We start from the raw sequence: 16301 nt of genomic DNA on the forward strand, positions 1-16301 counted from the left end.
AGTGCAAAGTTTGAAAGCGTTCTCTTGGTTGACACACAGGTCTGGAACTGAAGAGCAGTACAGCGAAAGGGAAGTTTTTTTTTTCTGACGTGTGGTGGCGCTAGGTACTTGCCCAAACGTGGCTGAACCTGGGAGTTGTTTGTCCACTGAGCGCCTGTTGCGGAACGGTCCGCAAACGCTCATCTGAAAGCGCCGTTCGCGCTTTGGATTTAGCGTGCGCAACCGTCCTGCGTGTTGCGTACGCAAAAAACGCAAACGCTATACTAAAATTGTCTATTCATGCGAGTGCGTTAGAAGAGAGAAAAGCGGAATGTGTTCCGAAGCAACGCACAGGGATAATGAGCAAGGCTGCGGGGGAGGGCTTCGGACTACTTTCGAACACCTTTGGATCCTTATTTCCGTATTTCGCGCACAACGAAACTCAAGTCCCGTAGTTAGCTGTCGAGCGAGCGGCATTCGTGTTCAGCAGTGGGGAAAACTGGTCCATCACTGCGATGTTGAGGGCATAATAGACGGTGAGGGGTGGTGTTACCGCAAAATTATCACTTCGCGCCAGTGCTCGATCGGCGTCGCTGCACACGGCACCAAAACCACATTGCAAACACGGTGTGTGCTAAGTATCCAATAAATTGGTGCATGAATGCAAAATGCGGCCACCAAAGCTCCTCAAGCACACCAGCAAGAAGACTCGTTGCAAGCAAGCGTAAATGCGCATATTTACTCTTCACGCACACATCGCTACGAGCCCACACGGCTGTTGACCTTACAAGAAGCTTTTCATGAACCGTTCTTGGCAACGGTATAAGAAAAACGGCCAAGCACTGAACTGATAGCCAAGTTTGGGGTTGCTAACGTCAGGCATCTCTCGATCCTCAACTTGTGACAAAGTTCTGCGGTATCATGCTTTACAACCGCCGCTGCAAGTTCGGCCGTCAATTCAGTTCTACGTTAGGTGAAACAAGCGATCACAACCACGTGACGAAAGAAATAAAACTGACACCACTAGTATCACAAGCACGCGCTTTCGTTCAAAGTTACCAAAATAAGCTCACCTTCCTTCGGGCAACAGAGAACGGCTTGCTACACTGCCGGCAGCAGGAGGCGTCCTTATCACTAGTCCAGACAGCTTCCTTCAAGGACAAGTTGTTTTCCTTCAGGTCGGCCACTTGCAGCTTGGACCTGCGTTTCCATGTGTACATGTGTTTGCTAGTCAGTGAGGCTTGAAAACAGCTATGCTGGGAAACCCTTTTATACTCACAAAATGACGCAAAATGGCACGTCCAAAATGTGTTGCAGAATAAACATAATTCAGAGGCTGCTTGAGCAATAAGAATAACGCCGTGTTTGACTATACTATTACACAAAAAGCTTCCGTACAAAGTCTCTTCAACTGCCAGAAGTTTGTGTGCTTTTCCTCTTCGGGCTGGTCACTGCAGAACTCCTCAGCTACACATACGCATCAACATTACTCATCACTGCACAGAAGCTGGTCAAGACCTCTAAAGTAACTCTTGTCTAAATGCGTGCCACAACAGTGACTATTGCAGCAAGTAAAATGACTCATAGTAATTAAAAACGAAAATTGCTAATAAATGAAATGTACTATGCGCAGAAATGGTTACTCAACACTCTCGTTAACACATATGCCGGCTGAGGACGAGCGAGGAGAGACCGGCGGCGGCGGCGGGCGGCGGTATTGAGCTAACAACATTCCAATTCCGCCGAAAATGCACATGTTTTTTCGACCAACTTGACGCGGCAGTAAATTTCCCTCCAGGCGTGCGACTAAAGCGCCCTCGAAACGGGGCACGCGCTGCTTAGCCCAAAATGCCCAACTCAAAGGATCCGCTGTGGGTGTCTTACTCGCTCAGCTGGCAGCCCAGCTCTTCCAAAGTGAGCTCGTGTTCGGCGCATTTTCTTTCCAGCTCTGAGAACTCCACTTTCAGCCGTTCGTGATCCTGAAAAAGAAGAGGGCGGCGTCCGCGGTTGCAGCCCGGCATTTCTAAATCGGCGTCCTAAAAGCGTTCCACATGCACGACACCGTCGTGACCACCCGCCTTCCTTTCGGCTGACTTGCGGACAGCCGATGCCGACACCTTTAAAACAGACAGCACCAAGTACACTCGCTACCGTTAAACGCAAGCTGCAAAAACCATCTCTCTTGTGCTCGGAGATGCTTAAAGGAAAGGTTCGATTCCCTTTTGGACTTAAATAAGCTTAGAGGCAGGGTCGTACTGAGTCATGTCACACGGCAAGCGCACGAGCAAAATCAATGGAAGGGCTAAACGTGCAGCAGCGAGGCATACGGGGCAGACCTGGGCCACCTGCTGGTAGGCGTCGATGCCCCGCTGCAGTTTCATGGCTTCTTCCTGCTGTTCGGCCACGGTGGCCTGGAGCGACACACGCCACTCGCGCTCAATCTTCAGGTCAGACTCCAACAGCGACCTGGCCACGGGGAGGAAAGAAACACGAAGCAGGTAAAACTGACCACTTTTTGCACCGGAATGACAAATAGCTATACAGCAGAGCCCTGAAGTCGAGCCACTGCACGGAAACGCCGCAGCGACGGCCTAGTAATAGAGCATCCGGCCCGTGCGAGGGAGGTACTGGGTTCGTATCCCGCTACCGGCTTTATCTGTGGACGAACGCTTAGAAACAGAGCCAGGCTGTTACGAAGAAAACCTTTGTTTAAAAAGGTTGTACTCTACCTAAAAGCGGACGAGATTATGGGCGCTGAATGCTGATCAGGTCTTCCCCTCTTGACGTCATTAAGACAGCAAAATGCTTTAAAATTTTTGCTTAGGCAAGGTCCATTAATGCTCCGAGGGAAAAAAAAAGGTCACTGAAGCCCGAAATGAAAGCATATATGGGGCTGCTCGAATTAATAATGAAGCCGCGGTGGCTCAGTGGTTAGGGCGCTCGACTACTGATCCGGAGTTCCCGGGTTCGAACCCGACCGCGGCGGCTGCGTTTTTATGGAGGAAAAACGCTAAGGCGCCCGTGTGCTGTGCGATGTCAGTGCACGTTAAAGATCCCCAGGTGGTCGAAATTATTCCGGAGCCCTCCAATACGGCACCTCTTGCTTCCTTTCTTCTTTCACTCCCTCCTTTATCCCTTCCCTTAAGGCGCGGTTCAGGTGTCCAACGATATATGAGACAGATACTGCACCATTTCCTTTCCCCAAAAAACCTATTATTATTATTATTATTATTATTATTATTATTATTATTATTATTATTATTATTATTATTATTATTATTATTATTATTATTATAACTGGTTTTGGGGGAAAGGAAATGGCGCAGTATAATAATTGGTTTTGGGGGGAAAGGAAATGGTGCAGTATCTGTCACAGATATCGGCGGACACCTGAACCGCGCCGTAAGGGAAGAGATAAAGGAGGGAGTGAAAGAAGAAAGGAAGGATAGGTGCCGTAGTGGAGGGCTCCGGAATAATTTCGACCACCTGGGTATCTTTAACGCGCACTGACATCGCACAGCACACGGGCGCCTTGGCGTTTCGCCTCCATAAAAACGCAGCCGCCGCGGTCGGGTTCGAACCCGAGAACTCCGGATCAGTAGCCGAGCGCCCTAACCACTGAGCCACCGCGGCGCGAATTACGGTACGACACACAGAAAGAATCTACATTTGAAAATGGGCGGTAGCATAGTTCGAAGGAAATAACCTAACTCGCCGTTATTCTACAGAGACATAAATAAATAGCCTTTTTGCAAGCGCCGTAACTAAACACGCTTTATTCAATCACTCCAATTTTAAGACCCGCGTGTCTATGCACCCTGGTAGCACAAAGTTTACCGCTAAACAAGCGCCTTGGTGGGGAATTAAACCGGTCCTCGCCTTGTACTGGCCAAGCATGACATGAATGCAAAGCTGCGACCAGCTGCACAGGAGTAAATGGCGAGTAGAGCATCTGCTTGGGTCGCACGCGGAATGCTCGTCGGGTAAAACGACAGTTCCCACGAGAAATGGTAAAAACATTGATGCTACTGGCGCGATCGAAAGGCAGGCATATGGTAACACTGTTAGGCATTCTACGCGGTCTGCAGCTGCACCCAACTAAACATGCAACCTTAGATTTACAATTTTTTTATTAGCTTATTCATTCACTTACAAAACCGGCACAAACGTGAAGCGTTAACTGAGCGCAAGTTGGGAAAAAATGCAAGCGCGCCTCTGCTTGCGACATTAGGTCGCATCAGTCTCGCACTCTGTCAGCACCACACTAGAATGGATATCTTCGCTGCGACTCATAATACCCTTCTCTCTTTCGGCGAAATAACCGTAAATTCGGCTTGACCGCCGCCGGTGGGAACAATTTTCTCGTTGGCTATACCAAGACACGTTATTCCTTCCCGTTAACATCACTTACGAATACACAAGCTCCATTGCACGAAATGGCGACACAAGTGCCTCAAGAAGCAAGAGGCACTCAAAATAGGCTCTCCCACTCTTACTCTCACCGCGGTGCTGTCGGTGTGAGAATGTCGGCGGCAACGCCATTACGGATGTCAGCGACCAATTATTCTCGGCATCATTCCTGGCTAAAGCACCCGTTCTGCGACGGCCCCAGATATACACTGAGAAACGCACACGCGTTACTTCTGCGGGTATATAGCCACAACGGTCGCTTGATGCAGAAATAAAAAAAGGTGAAATTTCCAAACCTGCATTTCAAATGCAATCGCGGAGCAACATAGGCACTACAAGACAAAGCACACGAATTACCTCTTTTGATCTTTGTCGATGAGCTGCTGTCCTAGGCTACGGGTGGTCTCTTCGAAAGCTTGCTTTTGTTTTTCTACCGACTGCGTTCTGAAAACGATCATTCGACAAGCGGTTAATATCCGTCCAGGACGGGGGTAAAACAACACTGGATACATTCACCTGCTAAAGAAATGATGCAGTCCAATGCCGCGTCATATTCACTGCAGCTCAAAAGGGAAAAAAAAAAAGGGGGGGGGCAGCAGTTTCATGCAAGGCCAGTGGGTTTTTATTTCAAGGTACAAAAATAAAATACAAAGAAGACGGCAGGTGCTGGTGGAAGCCGAACACACGCTTGACACATCACGATTAGCCGGAACAGCACAAACAAAATTAGGTGAAAGAATGGCTACAAAGAGGCTGCTGCTCCAGGCCTGCGTCAAAGCTGCATCATGTACGCCTCATCCTGCACCTTGACATCCCAGGTAGGACCGCTGCAAAAAAGCTCCACCACGCGACGGGGAATGCGACTCGCAATGCAAGGACGCAGGTTTCTTTAGGCACCGGCGATGGAGCAAAGGTGGCCATTTAAGCGGCTTTGTGCCGTACGTCGCCTTCTGGGAGGGTGGGAGAGGCACACAAGTGCATCTGGTTAAATTAACCTAACTGCGAGAATCACTGTCGACGTAGCATTTCGCAACCAGTCGCGAACCGCAAATTCCTGTAAAAGGCCATACAGTAGCTTGCTTGACGCATTCCCGAGCCAAGCACAAAGCCCGCGAACCTCTAAGATGCGCACTGAGAGCTCGAGCTGAATTGTTTCGTATACAACAGCTTGGCGACCATGTCCATGAAGAGAGCTGGGAAGTCACAACGGTCAGACCGACCACTTCGCGATAACCAGCGAAATACTGAGCACACTGCTGCGAGTGCAGTGAAACGCAGCAGCTGAATCTTCCGGATGCATGTGTGACAAACTCCCGCAGTCACTTTAAAAAACTACGGGTGGCAATTACGCCGCAGTTTCCTCCACGCTTCCACGCAGATAATTCCCGCGTAAGGAATGCATGCCGTAGCGCTGCGCGGTTGTGATCGTGCCGAAAGCGCGTTCAGGTTTCCAACCAAGCCAGCTCAGCCATGCAGCATGTGAATTCGAAGTTTCTATGGCCGCGCACCCAGTTCGTGCTTTAACGACTTAACTTTCATGCCGTGAAATGGGTACCAAGCTCAAAACAACGCGAAACACTAACTTATAACTGAATTTTGTGTAAATTCAGAGTATAAGTGCCCCTCCACGTATGAAATACAGCAAAGTAAAGGTAACGTTCTTCCGCAGGACTGCGGAATTGTGTGAACCTGGCACCTTCAACATGGGGCATGACGCGTCAACTGTGGCTTGTGCATGAACGACGACTCTCATTTGGGGCGGCCGGATTTTGCTATCTTGCATAGATCGTCTTGGCTTAGAAGTATGCAAATTGGTCGCACGGGCTGTTGGACCGATTGCAGGCTAACTGAACATGATCGTTACGCCAGCCGGGCTACCCAGGGCCACTCGGGTGTCTACTGTAGAGACTGCGGCTGCGCACCTAAGTTTGCTCGATGTTTAAAAACCGCGACCAAGTTCTTCGTGCCCACACACCTCATCCTGGTGGCGACTGCTATGTCGATATCTCGTCCATGCGGCACTACGGACCATGTTGCGCAAGGTTTCCTTTTCTGTATTTGTGATCTTCGTGTCTGTGCCTTTCGATTTCAAGCACGAGCCCTAATAAGCACACCAACTTGCTTTACAACTTTCATCCCATTGCGCTTAAACGCGACCACCTCAGCTTTACGCGCCACTGCTCTAACTCTCGCTGCAAGCTCAGGAATATACATCAAAACTGAAGTGAACAGAACTCAAGCATTTTTTTTTTCAGCCCGTCAGTACTAAAGACCGCACTCAGCGATTTCCTCACTGTCTGTCTTGCTAACCCCTGGTTGTGGGCAACCTGCCAGCAGGCTGCCTAGGTTGGCCACCTAGGCCTCGTGACCGTGTGACGTCATCCCAAACTGCCCACCGGAATGTGAATGAACTGCCCACCGTGGCAGGTGACAGTTCAATTAATGATTAGCCACGAGAGGTTACTCGGGAAGGGCAACCTGAGTCTCACAAGCCCTACCGGTGGCAGCACCTGCCATTGCAGCTGGGCAGTGGCGCATCGCTTCATCGCTGCAGCACTGCGCCAAGAGTGGTCAGACGACTTTCAGCGATCTATGAATGTAGAGAATGACCAATGCCGCATATGCGGGCATTAACACATTAACGTTACCGCGTCATGCTCGTAAGGCGGAGCTTAAGTGCCTCCTCCAGTTTTAGTGCGCTAGCACGAAGGCCCCCAATCTTTGTCTGAAGCCTGCTTGAGCTTGAGAACCGAGCCTCGACTCGAAACCGAAGCGCTAGCGTACCTAATTCGCGTTTGGGCTACGCATGCTCAATCGTCCATCATTTTTTTACATTCCTCAAACTATCTTTTTTTTTTAATTTTGCCATCTCTCCGCTGGAGATCCCGCACAGCCCCGCTAGTGTAAAGCAACAAGAACGAAGTAAAACGTAGAATATATCGAGTTCTATTACAAAAGAGGGGTAGCGTAACATTTCTTTCAGCCGGCAGGCAACACTACAAAATCGATTTCTTCAACCATCTGCTAGTAGCACGCACTTAAACCCATCCCGCAAGTTTCCCTGCAAAAGCTCGTCACATAAGGTTTCTTTGAAGTGTCACGCTCATCACCAGAAAGTTCACCAGGCGTGTTGGGGGGACCTTGAGTCTCGGACATGTCTGCTGCTGTTCACCAGCCTAAACACCGTTTGACGCGCTCCTAGCAGCGTGCAAGGAAGGAAAAAAGAACATTATGAAACGAGAGACAAGTTGCTCTAATCTGCTGGTCTATATTGGGGATTGCGGAAATGCGGAGAAAGTGACGAAATTGGTGCACATTACGAGAGAAGTGTTCGGTGCGCCCGTAAAACTAACTTCGTGCCTTGCAAGGGCCCAGGTTCGTGCACCTATTCCTCAACCTCTTTTTTCAGAACGTGCACCTCCTCACGCATTCCCCGCTAGGTCAATTTCCCTGAGTTAGCGACGAATTCGTCCCACTGGCTGAAATTTATAACGTTTGCTACCCTCCCCGCAACAAATTCCTGATCAGCCATGGAAGTCTCACGTTTTCAGCGTAATCGTGTAGCGCGTTTCGATGTAGAGTAAATACAGGAAGGAAATTGCACCCTTTAGTCTTTCTAAACAACGCCGGCCCATTCACTGGCACTAGAAGCGTGTCAACCGGAAGCACTAGCCAGCGATGGCACCTCAGCTGAAGAGTTCACAGAAAGACCACCGCCGTGCGTTGTGGGGAGTCAGAAGCCAATGCTGGACTGGATTTCAGCCGACACCCGCTGCGAGAGGGTGTGTTTTTGACGTTTAATAGCACTGTCGGTGTCGCTATTTCCAGTAAAGGGTTCGGCTGTTCACCATACCGTTTTTTTTTTGTCATAAAAAGCCCTGCAATCAAACCAGGACCACACTTTCTCTCAAACAAGCATTTCTTTTCTTACATGGGCGTAGCCAATATAATAGCGTTTTGCTATTGACAGGCGCTGGCTCGAAACAATAGAAAGTTAAAGATATCATGCAGCGCTGCACCCTGACCGTGGTAGGCGGTACATCACCCGGAGTTGAGTCAGGTACGTGACAGTCACAATATCTCTGTAATCAGTTATCTTTTCGTGACTGTCTCTTACGGCTGCTGCGTTGCCATCTGAAAGAAATGCTTTTTGCTGGTTCGTCAAAAGGCACTTTAACCGGGTCGGATTCTGCGAGACAATTAGTAGGTCCTATGGGTTCCAATGGGACGAACATGCGGCTACTTTTAGCGTTAACGTTAACTGTCCCGGCCTGATATAAAATAGTGTCACGTGGCAGTGATGGTAGTCAAGGGCGACAGCAAAGAAGACAAGTATGGCAGGCTCCCAGAGAAATCAAGCGAACTCTTCACTGGGACTACTCGTGGCGACAAAGAATAAAAAAAAAACAGTTCAGCGGCAGAGATAACAGCAGTTGCACTCGGGGATCGTCAGTGCCCGGAGCTGTCAGCAGTGACCCATTCATAAATGAGCGAGAATTTTTCCGATCACGTGCTCACATCATGGCGAACATTCCTGTACGTCGTCGAATCGTCCGCACATGATCGCGATATTGCTCGATCTACACATGTCGAGAACATAAGCAAGATAACTCGCCGCGCGCGGCGAACAGAAAATGATACAGGGCAGCGCGCCGACGGAGACAGAGAAAACCTGGTGAAAACAAAACAGATCAACACTTCACGGCACTGTTTTAGCACCTGGCAACAGATTTCCTTTTAAATAAAAAGTCAGCGATGTGTTATGCAGCTAACAGCACCTACATGTAATAATAAGAGGAACGTGGTCGATGCTTTCCAATGGTTCAAAGGTCGAACCAATATATTTATGTTCCCAGTTCTTGCTCCCGGTAACGTGAACGGCTTAATTTAGCCGGCATTTAGAACGGCACATTATTTTCGTCCCATCAGAAACGAAGTCCCATGGTTATTCCCCTACGCTTTCCTGGGGTTCAATGACTTGGCTATATATAACACGCGAGCACGACAGGGAGGAGTTAGGCAGTAAAATATAAAAAAAACAGGTAGAACATCGCTTACAAGCGGAATCAAGAAACGCCACCTCGCTATTATTAACTACTACGAAGATGAGCCTGCCACGGGGTCATTCACAAATGAAATGAGCATCCGTGATCTCCCTTGCTTTTTGATCGGTGCGCTGGAACAGGACCCTCACCTTATAAAAAAGCGGCTTACACCTTCAGCTAGCACGGTGCACAGCCAAGCGTGATGTAGGAGGGACTTTTAATGGATGACAGTGCTCACATAACCATATGTTCAAACAGCGACCAAATATCTTGGCCGCACGTAAGCGGTATCTCGTAAACAATTTCGTGCTGACAGGGAACGAACTTATTGGCACGCTTCACATCACAGGCATTCCTTCTAAAGTTGCCTGCCTTTTAGATATGAGACAGCTTACTCAAGGCTGAAAAAACGACTTGACGGCAGTACCAATAAGTCACTTTTGTTAGCTGGCTGGGAGAAGCGCATATGGCGACACTTCCGTCTTTTCGCGTTTGCCAGCCGCTTCTCTGCCGAGCTCACGTGCGTCTATACTTTTTTTGTTGTACACCAAGATATTTTTTTTTTTTCAAAATAAACCGATGCGATGACAGTCGCCAGAAAGCCGAAGAGTCTCGAGAAGTGCCTTAACTCGAACAGACAACACTGAAGTTCATCCGGTGAATGCAAGTCTTTGGCACAGCTGAGCGCTAGCAGGGGAACACTATACCATCTTTAAATCAGCTTACAATGCCGAGACTATAAAGTTAAGAAGGGTTTTAGCTGAACTGCGGGAGCACGTACAAAAAACGTGGTCGTTCTGAAACGTGAGCTCCAAGTCCAAGGACTGAATTTCCTTGCCATTCGGTAATTCAGAAATGAAATCAACGTCCATCCCGAGTACCTCGAAGACTTGGCACATTAACAGCTGTATTATCTCAATCCGCTTTATCACACAAAAAAACTAAAATATCAACATAGCGGAGGGACACCTTCAGCATTCCTTCGAGCCCACAAGCAAGCGTTCTATCAACTCTACAACGAAAAAAAAAATGTTGAGAATTGCCATCATTCTAGACTCAAAGCATACTCCGTTAGGCACAGAAAGCCTCGGCCCAGAATGCCTGACAAAACTTATCACAAGATAGCGAATGGAGCAAACAGCCCTTCGGTACATTACACAAAACCGCCCGATTTCGCTATCATCGCACATCGTGTTCTGTCCTTGCGCTTAATTACGCTTTCAGACTTCCATGCCCTATTGCAGGTAGGCTTTCATGTGTAAAAATGTCCAATCCCCCCCCCCCCCCCCCACACACACATACACATCACTAAATTTGCACCATCACCATAGGCGTACGCAGAGGGCTCGCCAGGAGAAAGTGGCTAAAAAAGTGGAAGGGTTTTAACGTAGCTAAACCCAGTATAAGAGCGAAAGCATGCGTTCATTCTTCGCCTCTTCTTTCTTCCCTCTGCATGAATACACGCAACCGCGTTTCTCGCTCTTCATCTCCACACCCTCTCTCCACTCGGCGGCAGCTGGCGCGCTGCCCTCCTCCCATTGGCTATACAGCTTGCGCGAGCTTACCCGAGTTACTCCGATGCTTCACACGAGATTCTTGCTCGCGGTCAATACGTTTGGAGTAGTGCTTTCGCACCTATAGAGATGGGGAAGGGGGGGTGGGGGGCAGATTCTATATCATATTGTTCCCTGCTACACAAGAGATATGAACGGGTGCTACCATGAACTTTGGTCCCCCCTTATCGAGAGACTGCACGCTTATCATTATCATCACGACTGCCAACGTAAGATGCAGGAGACTCGCGGAGCGACGACGTATACCAACAAGGAACGCGACAGACGGAAGTCAAACGGTTTGCTACCGTGACAGTACAAATCACGACTCGGCAGCCAGGAAAATGCAGCAGCCGGAAACATATTAACGAGGTTCCACTGTGCTGCCTTAGGAAAAGTAGCAGAGCGATTTTTGTTTGCACAACACTGCCAGACACGCATTATCTTCTACTATCGAGAAAAATATGAAAACATGTGTATATATTTGGAACCTTCAATTCCACAAAAATAACATTAATGGCTCGAAAACTTTAGGAATTACACGCTCACGGAAATGCAGCCCTATTTTTTTTAAGACATTTATGTCCACTTAGCTATTTTCTTTGTCATCCGAAGCTGATTCCGCAACGAAAACCGAGCTACAGTGTCCACTAGTAAACCATTACATAGCGTGAGAGAAGAAAGTTACAGCACCAGACAGCACTACCTAGACGCACCGCAGAACTCCGCGAAGTCCATCTCTATCTTGTTTTTGAAAAGCGATCCTTTTTTTCTACACTCGAAATGGTATTATACAGTCGAGCCCGGATATATCGAACCTGGATATATTGTTTATAACGAACAGTCAAAACATAGCCTTGAAAATCCCAAACAAAATTAGAGCACCGTTCGCGTATATCGAACCCGCGTACACCGGAACATTCGCTAAATCGAAAAGTGTGCCGTGTCCCTGCCAGCGGCGCTTTTAACGGCACTTTTGGATAACTTTTCGGACGCGGAGACGGGTCGGCTGCGCGAGCTTGGGCACCTGATGGCAACGCTAGCGCTATGAAACTGCATGGGGCCTGCGTGTGGGTGGCCTTCAGTCTTCTGAACTCATTTTCCATGCAACATCGCAGTCATTCGATGAAGCCAACATAACTGAAGCCTAGCGGCGGTCGTCGCCTGGCGTGCTTCGCTCGCTATGCTGCCGAAGGCGTTGCGGCTGCGGAAACAAATTGTATTTTAATACGACTATTCTGTTCATGCTGTACTGGTGACAAGATCAGGCATAATATGATAGGCAGTGCCTAGTTCCAAAGCGCACTGTCCACTGCCTCTTCAATGCGAAGCAGGTTAGGCCTAACAACGTCTTGTGAGCGGTGCGCTGCTAGCACGGCGGCAAGCAGCTCGTCGCTGCAACAAGCACGTCCCTGTCGTGGGCACAATATATTCTTGATTTCAGGTTACAGGCAAGCTTATCTATTACCATGTTTACGTATCAACGATCACACGTTCCCCTTCGAGTTCACATGGTATACCAGGGACGTCGTAGTGGAGGGCTCCGAAAATAGCCCATTCTTTCCGGCAGGGATTTCAAATGCAGCCAGCATCACTGACTTCGTGAAAACAGCTCTAGATGCTTCGAAAAAAGGAACCTCGAAAAGCCGCGTGCACAATCGTAGACACCGTGCCACAAAGGATAAAAAGTAACAACCACTCGGACTGCCCTCGTGAATGTACTCTAGCCCTCTTCGACCCCACCCGCTTCCGAGATAGCGCAGCGATGGGGTTGGATTCGGTTCACTCGTACAGAGTTGGTTTAAACCAGATCAAACGCATCGACACAGAAATCATAAATACAGTGCGATAAGGCCCACGCCTTGAAAAAGGTCTTTGAGGTTGTCTATAAAATGCTCGCATTGTGTAGAGTACAGGCCAACGAGCGTTCATATGCCACGTACAAGACCTCAAAAGCGAGCCGACAATTTACAATACAATTTTTAAAACTCCGATTCCGCGCCTAGCTGCGACCTGCGGTGCTGGGCCTTCGCCCGATTACGCGCTAGTTACATCAGCATCCGCGCTCGTTACATCATGTATCCGGCGCAGGGGACGAGTGCGAGGGGCCGGCGGAGGAGCGCCGACATTTCAGCATGCAAAAAGTGACGAGAGGAGAGGGAAAGGCGCGAAGACGCGGAAATCCAAATTTTGACTAGAGATAGCTCAGCTTCCACAAAACACATCTAAAAAATTCTCGCTGAAGGATACTAGCGAAGCGGCATCCTTTAGCATCCTAGGCGCATCGCATCACTGTTGAGACCCCTTTTTACAGCCCCTTTAAGTCTAGGTCTCTCTGTCTCTTCCAAAAGAAAAAAAAGTTAATGAACAGCTTTCATACAGTGAGCGTTCTAGGAACGCTCCACAACAACACTTGCGTTCAAACGAGCCTTCCCAAGCTCTAGCGAAAACCTCCTGTAAGGCACTGTGCTGTTCCTGTTGTTTTTTATGTAGATTTGTTCTGGACACACCGGAACTTTCTAATGGCGGTTTCCAGTGGTCGAACAAGAGCAGCAGTGGAGCAGCATGGACAGACGCTGCAGTTTTAAACTCCATTCCTGCTAATCTTCGGGTGCTGGAAATAGCCAGTTTACAATCACATTTTGCAAATAGGTTCGCTTGAATTGGCATTACTGCGGCCGCTATCATGGTCAATCATGCAAAGGCGCCGTTGGAAGCTGTGCGCTGCCGAGTCCGCTTATATTCAAACTGCGGACAAGGAGTTGCACACGAATGGAGTTTACGGAAGTACTTGTTAGCCACTTGTGGGAAGGCAAACCGCAGCGCTCCGATCACCGAAACATTGGGCTGTAAATTCTTGACAAAGACTGTACGTTTGATATCTATGTCCTTGAAAACGAAGTGTATGTCCTCGAAAACACAGGCGGCAGGTAACATTCCCGCTGCTACCTACAGTAACCTATCAACGCAAGCACGATCACAGAACAGTTATTCGGTTATGCCGTAGCATATGATCCAACAATTAAGGCGCAGAATTTCGGCGTTCCTGCACTGACGAGGTAATTTACAGCACGCATCCGGCCCAACAAGTGGCGATTCGGAACGCGCGTAGTTTCAGGCGGGGAACCGCGGCGCGTCAACGGTCCGCGGTGAGCGGGAAAGGTCATTACCCCGCCAACTCCACTGCGCTCACCGATGAGTTGCGCAAGTGATCGATTCGCGCGGCCGTCCCTGTCGCCCGCGCACTCCGCAACAGGCGTCGAACTCTCCAGCTAGACCAACACTCCGGCCGGACACGCTGACTCAGCCTCCTCTCCTCCTACGAAACGCTTTGGCGCGAAACTAAACATACTCACGCGTACGATTTCGTCCCAATATCGCAAGCAATATGCAATCGTTTCGTGTGGAGGCAGGACTTTTGCTGCATGCAGCGCCCACATGCACCGCGGCGCTGGGCTGCCGTGCGCAGATTGGCGGCTTATAGAGCTGCCACTAGCGGCCAGGAACGGAGAAAACGCAGCTTAAGAGCACTAAACAAGTCGAGAAGCATCCTAAAAGCAGGCCTACTTTTCTCGTTCACTTGAGCAAACACTTTAACACTACACTAAATTATCTGTTACTGTTAACTAAGTGCAGAACAAGGGCGTAGCCGGAGGGGGGGGATGGGGACTTATGAGGCTTCAGCCCCCCCCCCCCCCCCCCCCCCCCCCCCACCCGAAATTTTTTCGAACTGTCACACACCACTGAAAACAACCACCGGCGCCAGAAGTCATTCTGGATTTTGTCACCTACAGTGGCTTTTTCAGACTAGAAAATAAATTTTGGTGCGAACACTGCTAAATCGGGTTGGATTTCGTGGAAATGCAAATGCACCTCGAGTCATGTAACGCAACGGGCCCCATCCTAGCACAAACTTTCAAGGGCCTATCGATGGCTCGTTGTTGCGACTAAAATTTCGGTGCAATTACTTACAATACATGACCGGTGACAGCTGCCGCTGCGCAGTACAGTGGAACGAAGGATGGCGTCATTGAGATTTTTCCCTGGCCGTTGCATGTGTACAAAAATGTAAAGGTTCTTGAGCGACAAAAATTCATTAAAATATTTGTCCTCTACTTGCTAATTTCATGGCCTTTACGTTTTTCATATCAGCGGCATGCACTGCTTTGCTGGTTCCGGAACGATATAGTTCTAGACTTTGTGTGATATTTTATTTACTTATTAAATACGCAAAAACATGGAAGCATTGGTATCAGTTATGTCCGCCACGAGTGAACGATAAAGGGATAGTTGGTATGACACGATTACAAGAAATAAAATTGAGCAGGGGACAAGACACAGGAGAGAAGCAAACAGGACGAGCTCGACCTGTTTGCTTCTCTCCTGTGTCTTGTCCCCTGCTCAGTTTTATGTCTTGTAATCATGTCTGCTACGTTTTTTAAAGACATACGAATACATTCTTTTATTTTAAAAAATACATATTTCACTTGTTTAGACAGTGCATAGCGTTATCTAATACACAATGGCATTGTCAATGGCAATGCAGTTATTATTGTTGCGTTTGATCCTTCCACAAATTCTATGAGGAGGCTGCGGTGCAACATGAGTCCCCCCCCCCCAAACAATATTTCTGGCTACGCCTCTGGCCATGGAGGAAGACTATAAGTAGTGGAAACTCTGCTGTCTGCGGCGACCAGAAAAGGTCGCAAGCCTGCGGCGCCAATATCCTGCTGGCGGCATCTGGCAGCCAGGAAAGGAACTACTGACATACAACGTCACGGAGTGCCCACTGAAGCAAACACCCGTGTCGCCTGCTTGTCGTCTGCTCTGAGCGCGCGCTGCCGGAGAGCGCGCCGGAGCCGCCTGCCCGGGACTGCATTTGTTTTGTTTTTTTCGCTACGGCTTCTACGAGGCGCCGCATGACGCCGCCACTGCATGCGACCCCCGTCGACGCATAAAATTGTGAATTTATCTAGTCGCCTGCGCTCGCTGGCGCTGACGGGAGTTTCACCTCCTATACAGTCTTGCTCCGTGCCACTGGCGCAGAAGACATGCTCACAGCGATGTTGTCAGTGAAATGCAGCCAAGAGCAGTCTATCGAAGCTCTCAATGCTGAATTCTGCAGCACACTGGAGCATTTGATCACTACTCTTCTTTAGCCCTCCACTGACATACCAAAGCTGGCCCATTCAGCGTTAGCAACCATTCAGCATTAGCACACAAAACATTAAGACGCACAAGAATCGTGCAAGTCTCTCTGTTGCATAATGTGTTACAGTATTGGGCAAGTACCAGATAGAAAAGGAAAGTGAGA

At 48.9% G+C, this 16301-nt stretch overlaps 1 protein-coding gene across 5 annotated transcripts in view; it reads right to left on the reverse strand.

The window, feature by feature from the left end:
* The window catches only part of LOC144114513 (RUN and FYVE domain-containing protein 2), a 72652-nt gene that overhangs the window by 1580 nt on the left and 54771 nt on the right, over nucleotides 1-16301 (reverse strand). For all 5 annotated transcript variants that reach the window (XM_077648309.1, XM_077648307.1, XM_077648308.1 and 2 more), the window contains 4 exons: nucleotides 4747-4833; nucleotides 2316-2445; nucleotides 1864-1958; nucleotides 1053-1179 (listed from right to left, as the gene is read on the reverse strand). In XM_077648309.1, the coding sequence (XP_077504435.1) occupies nucleotides 1053-1179; nucleotides 1864-1958; nucleotides 2316-2445; nucleotides 4747-4833 (439 nt within the window). The remainder of the gene's footprint in view (nucleotides 1-1052; nucleotides 1180-1863; nucleotides 1959-2315; nucleotides 2446-4746; nucleotides 4834-16301) is intronic.

This window comes from Amblyomma americanum, chromosome 1 (genome assembly GCF_052857255.1).
Source record: "Amblyomma americanum isolate KBUSLIRL-KWMA chromosome 1, ASM5285725v1, whole genome shotgun sequence".
In the NCBI taxonomy this organism is placed as follows: Eukaryota; Metazoa; Arthropoda; class Arachnida; order Ixodida; family Ixodidae; genus Amblyomma; species Amblyomma americanum.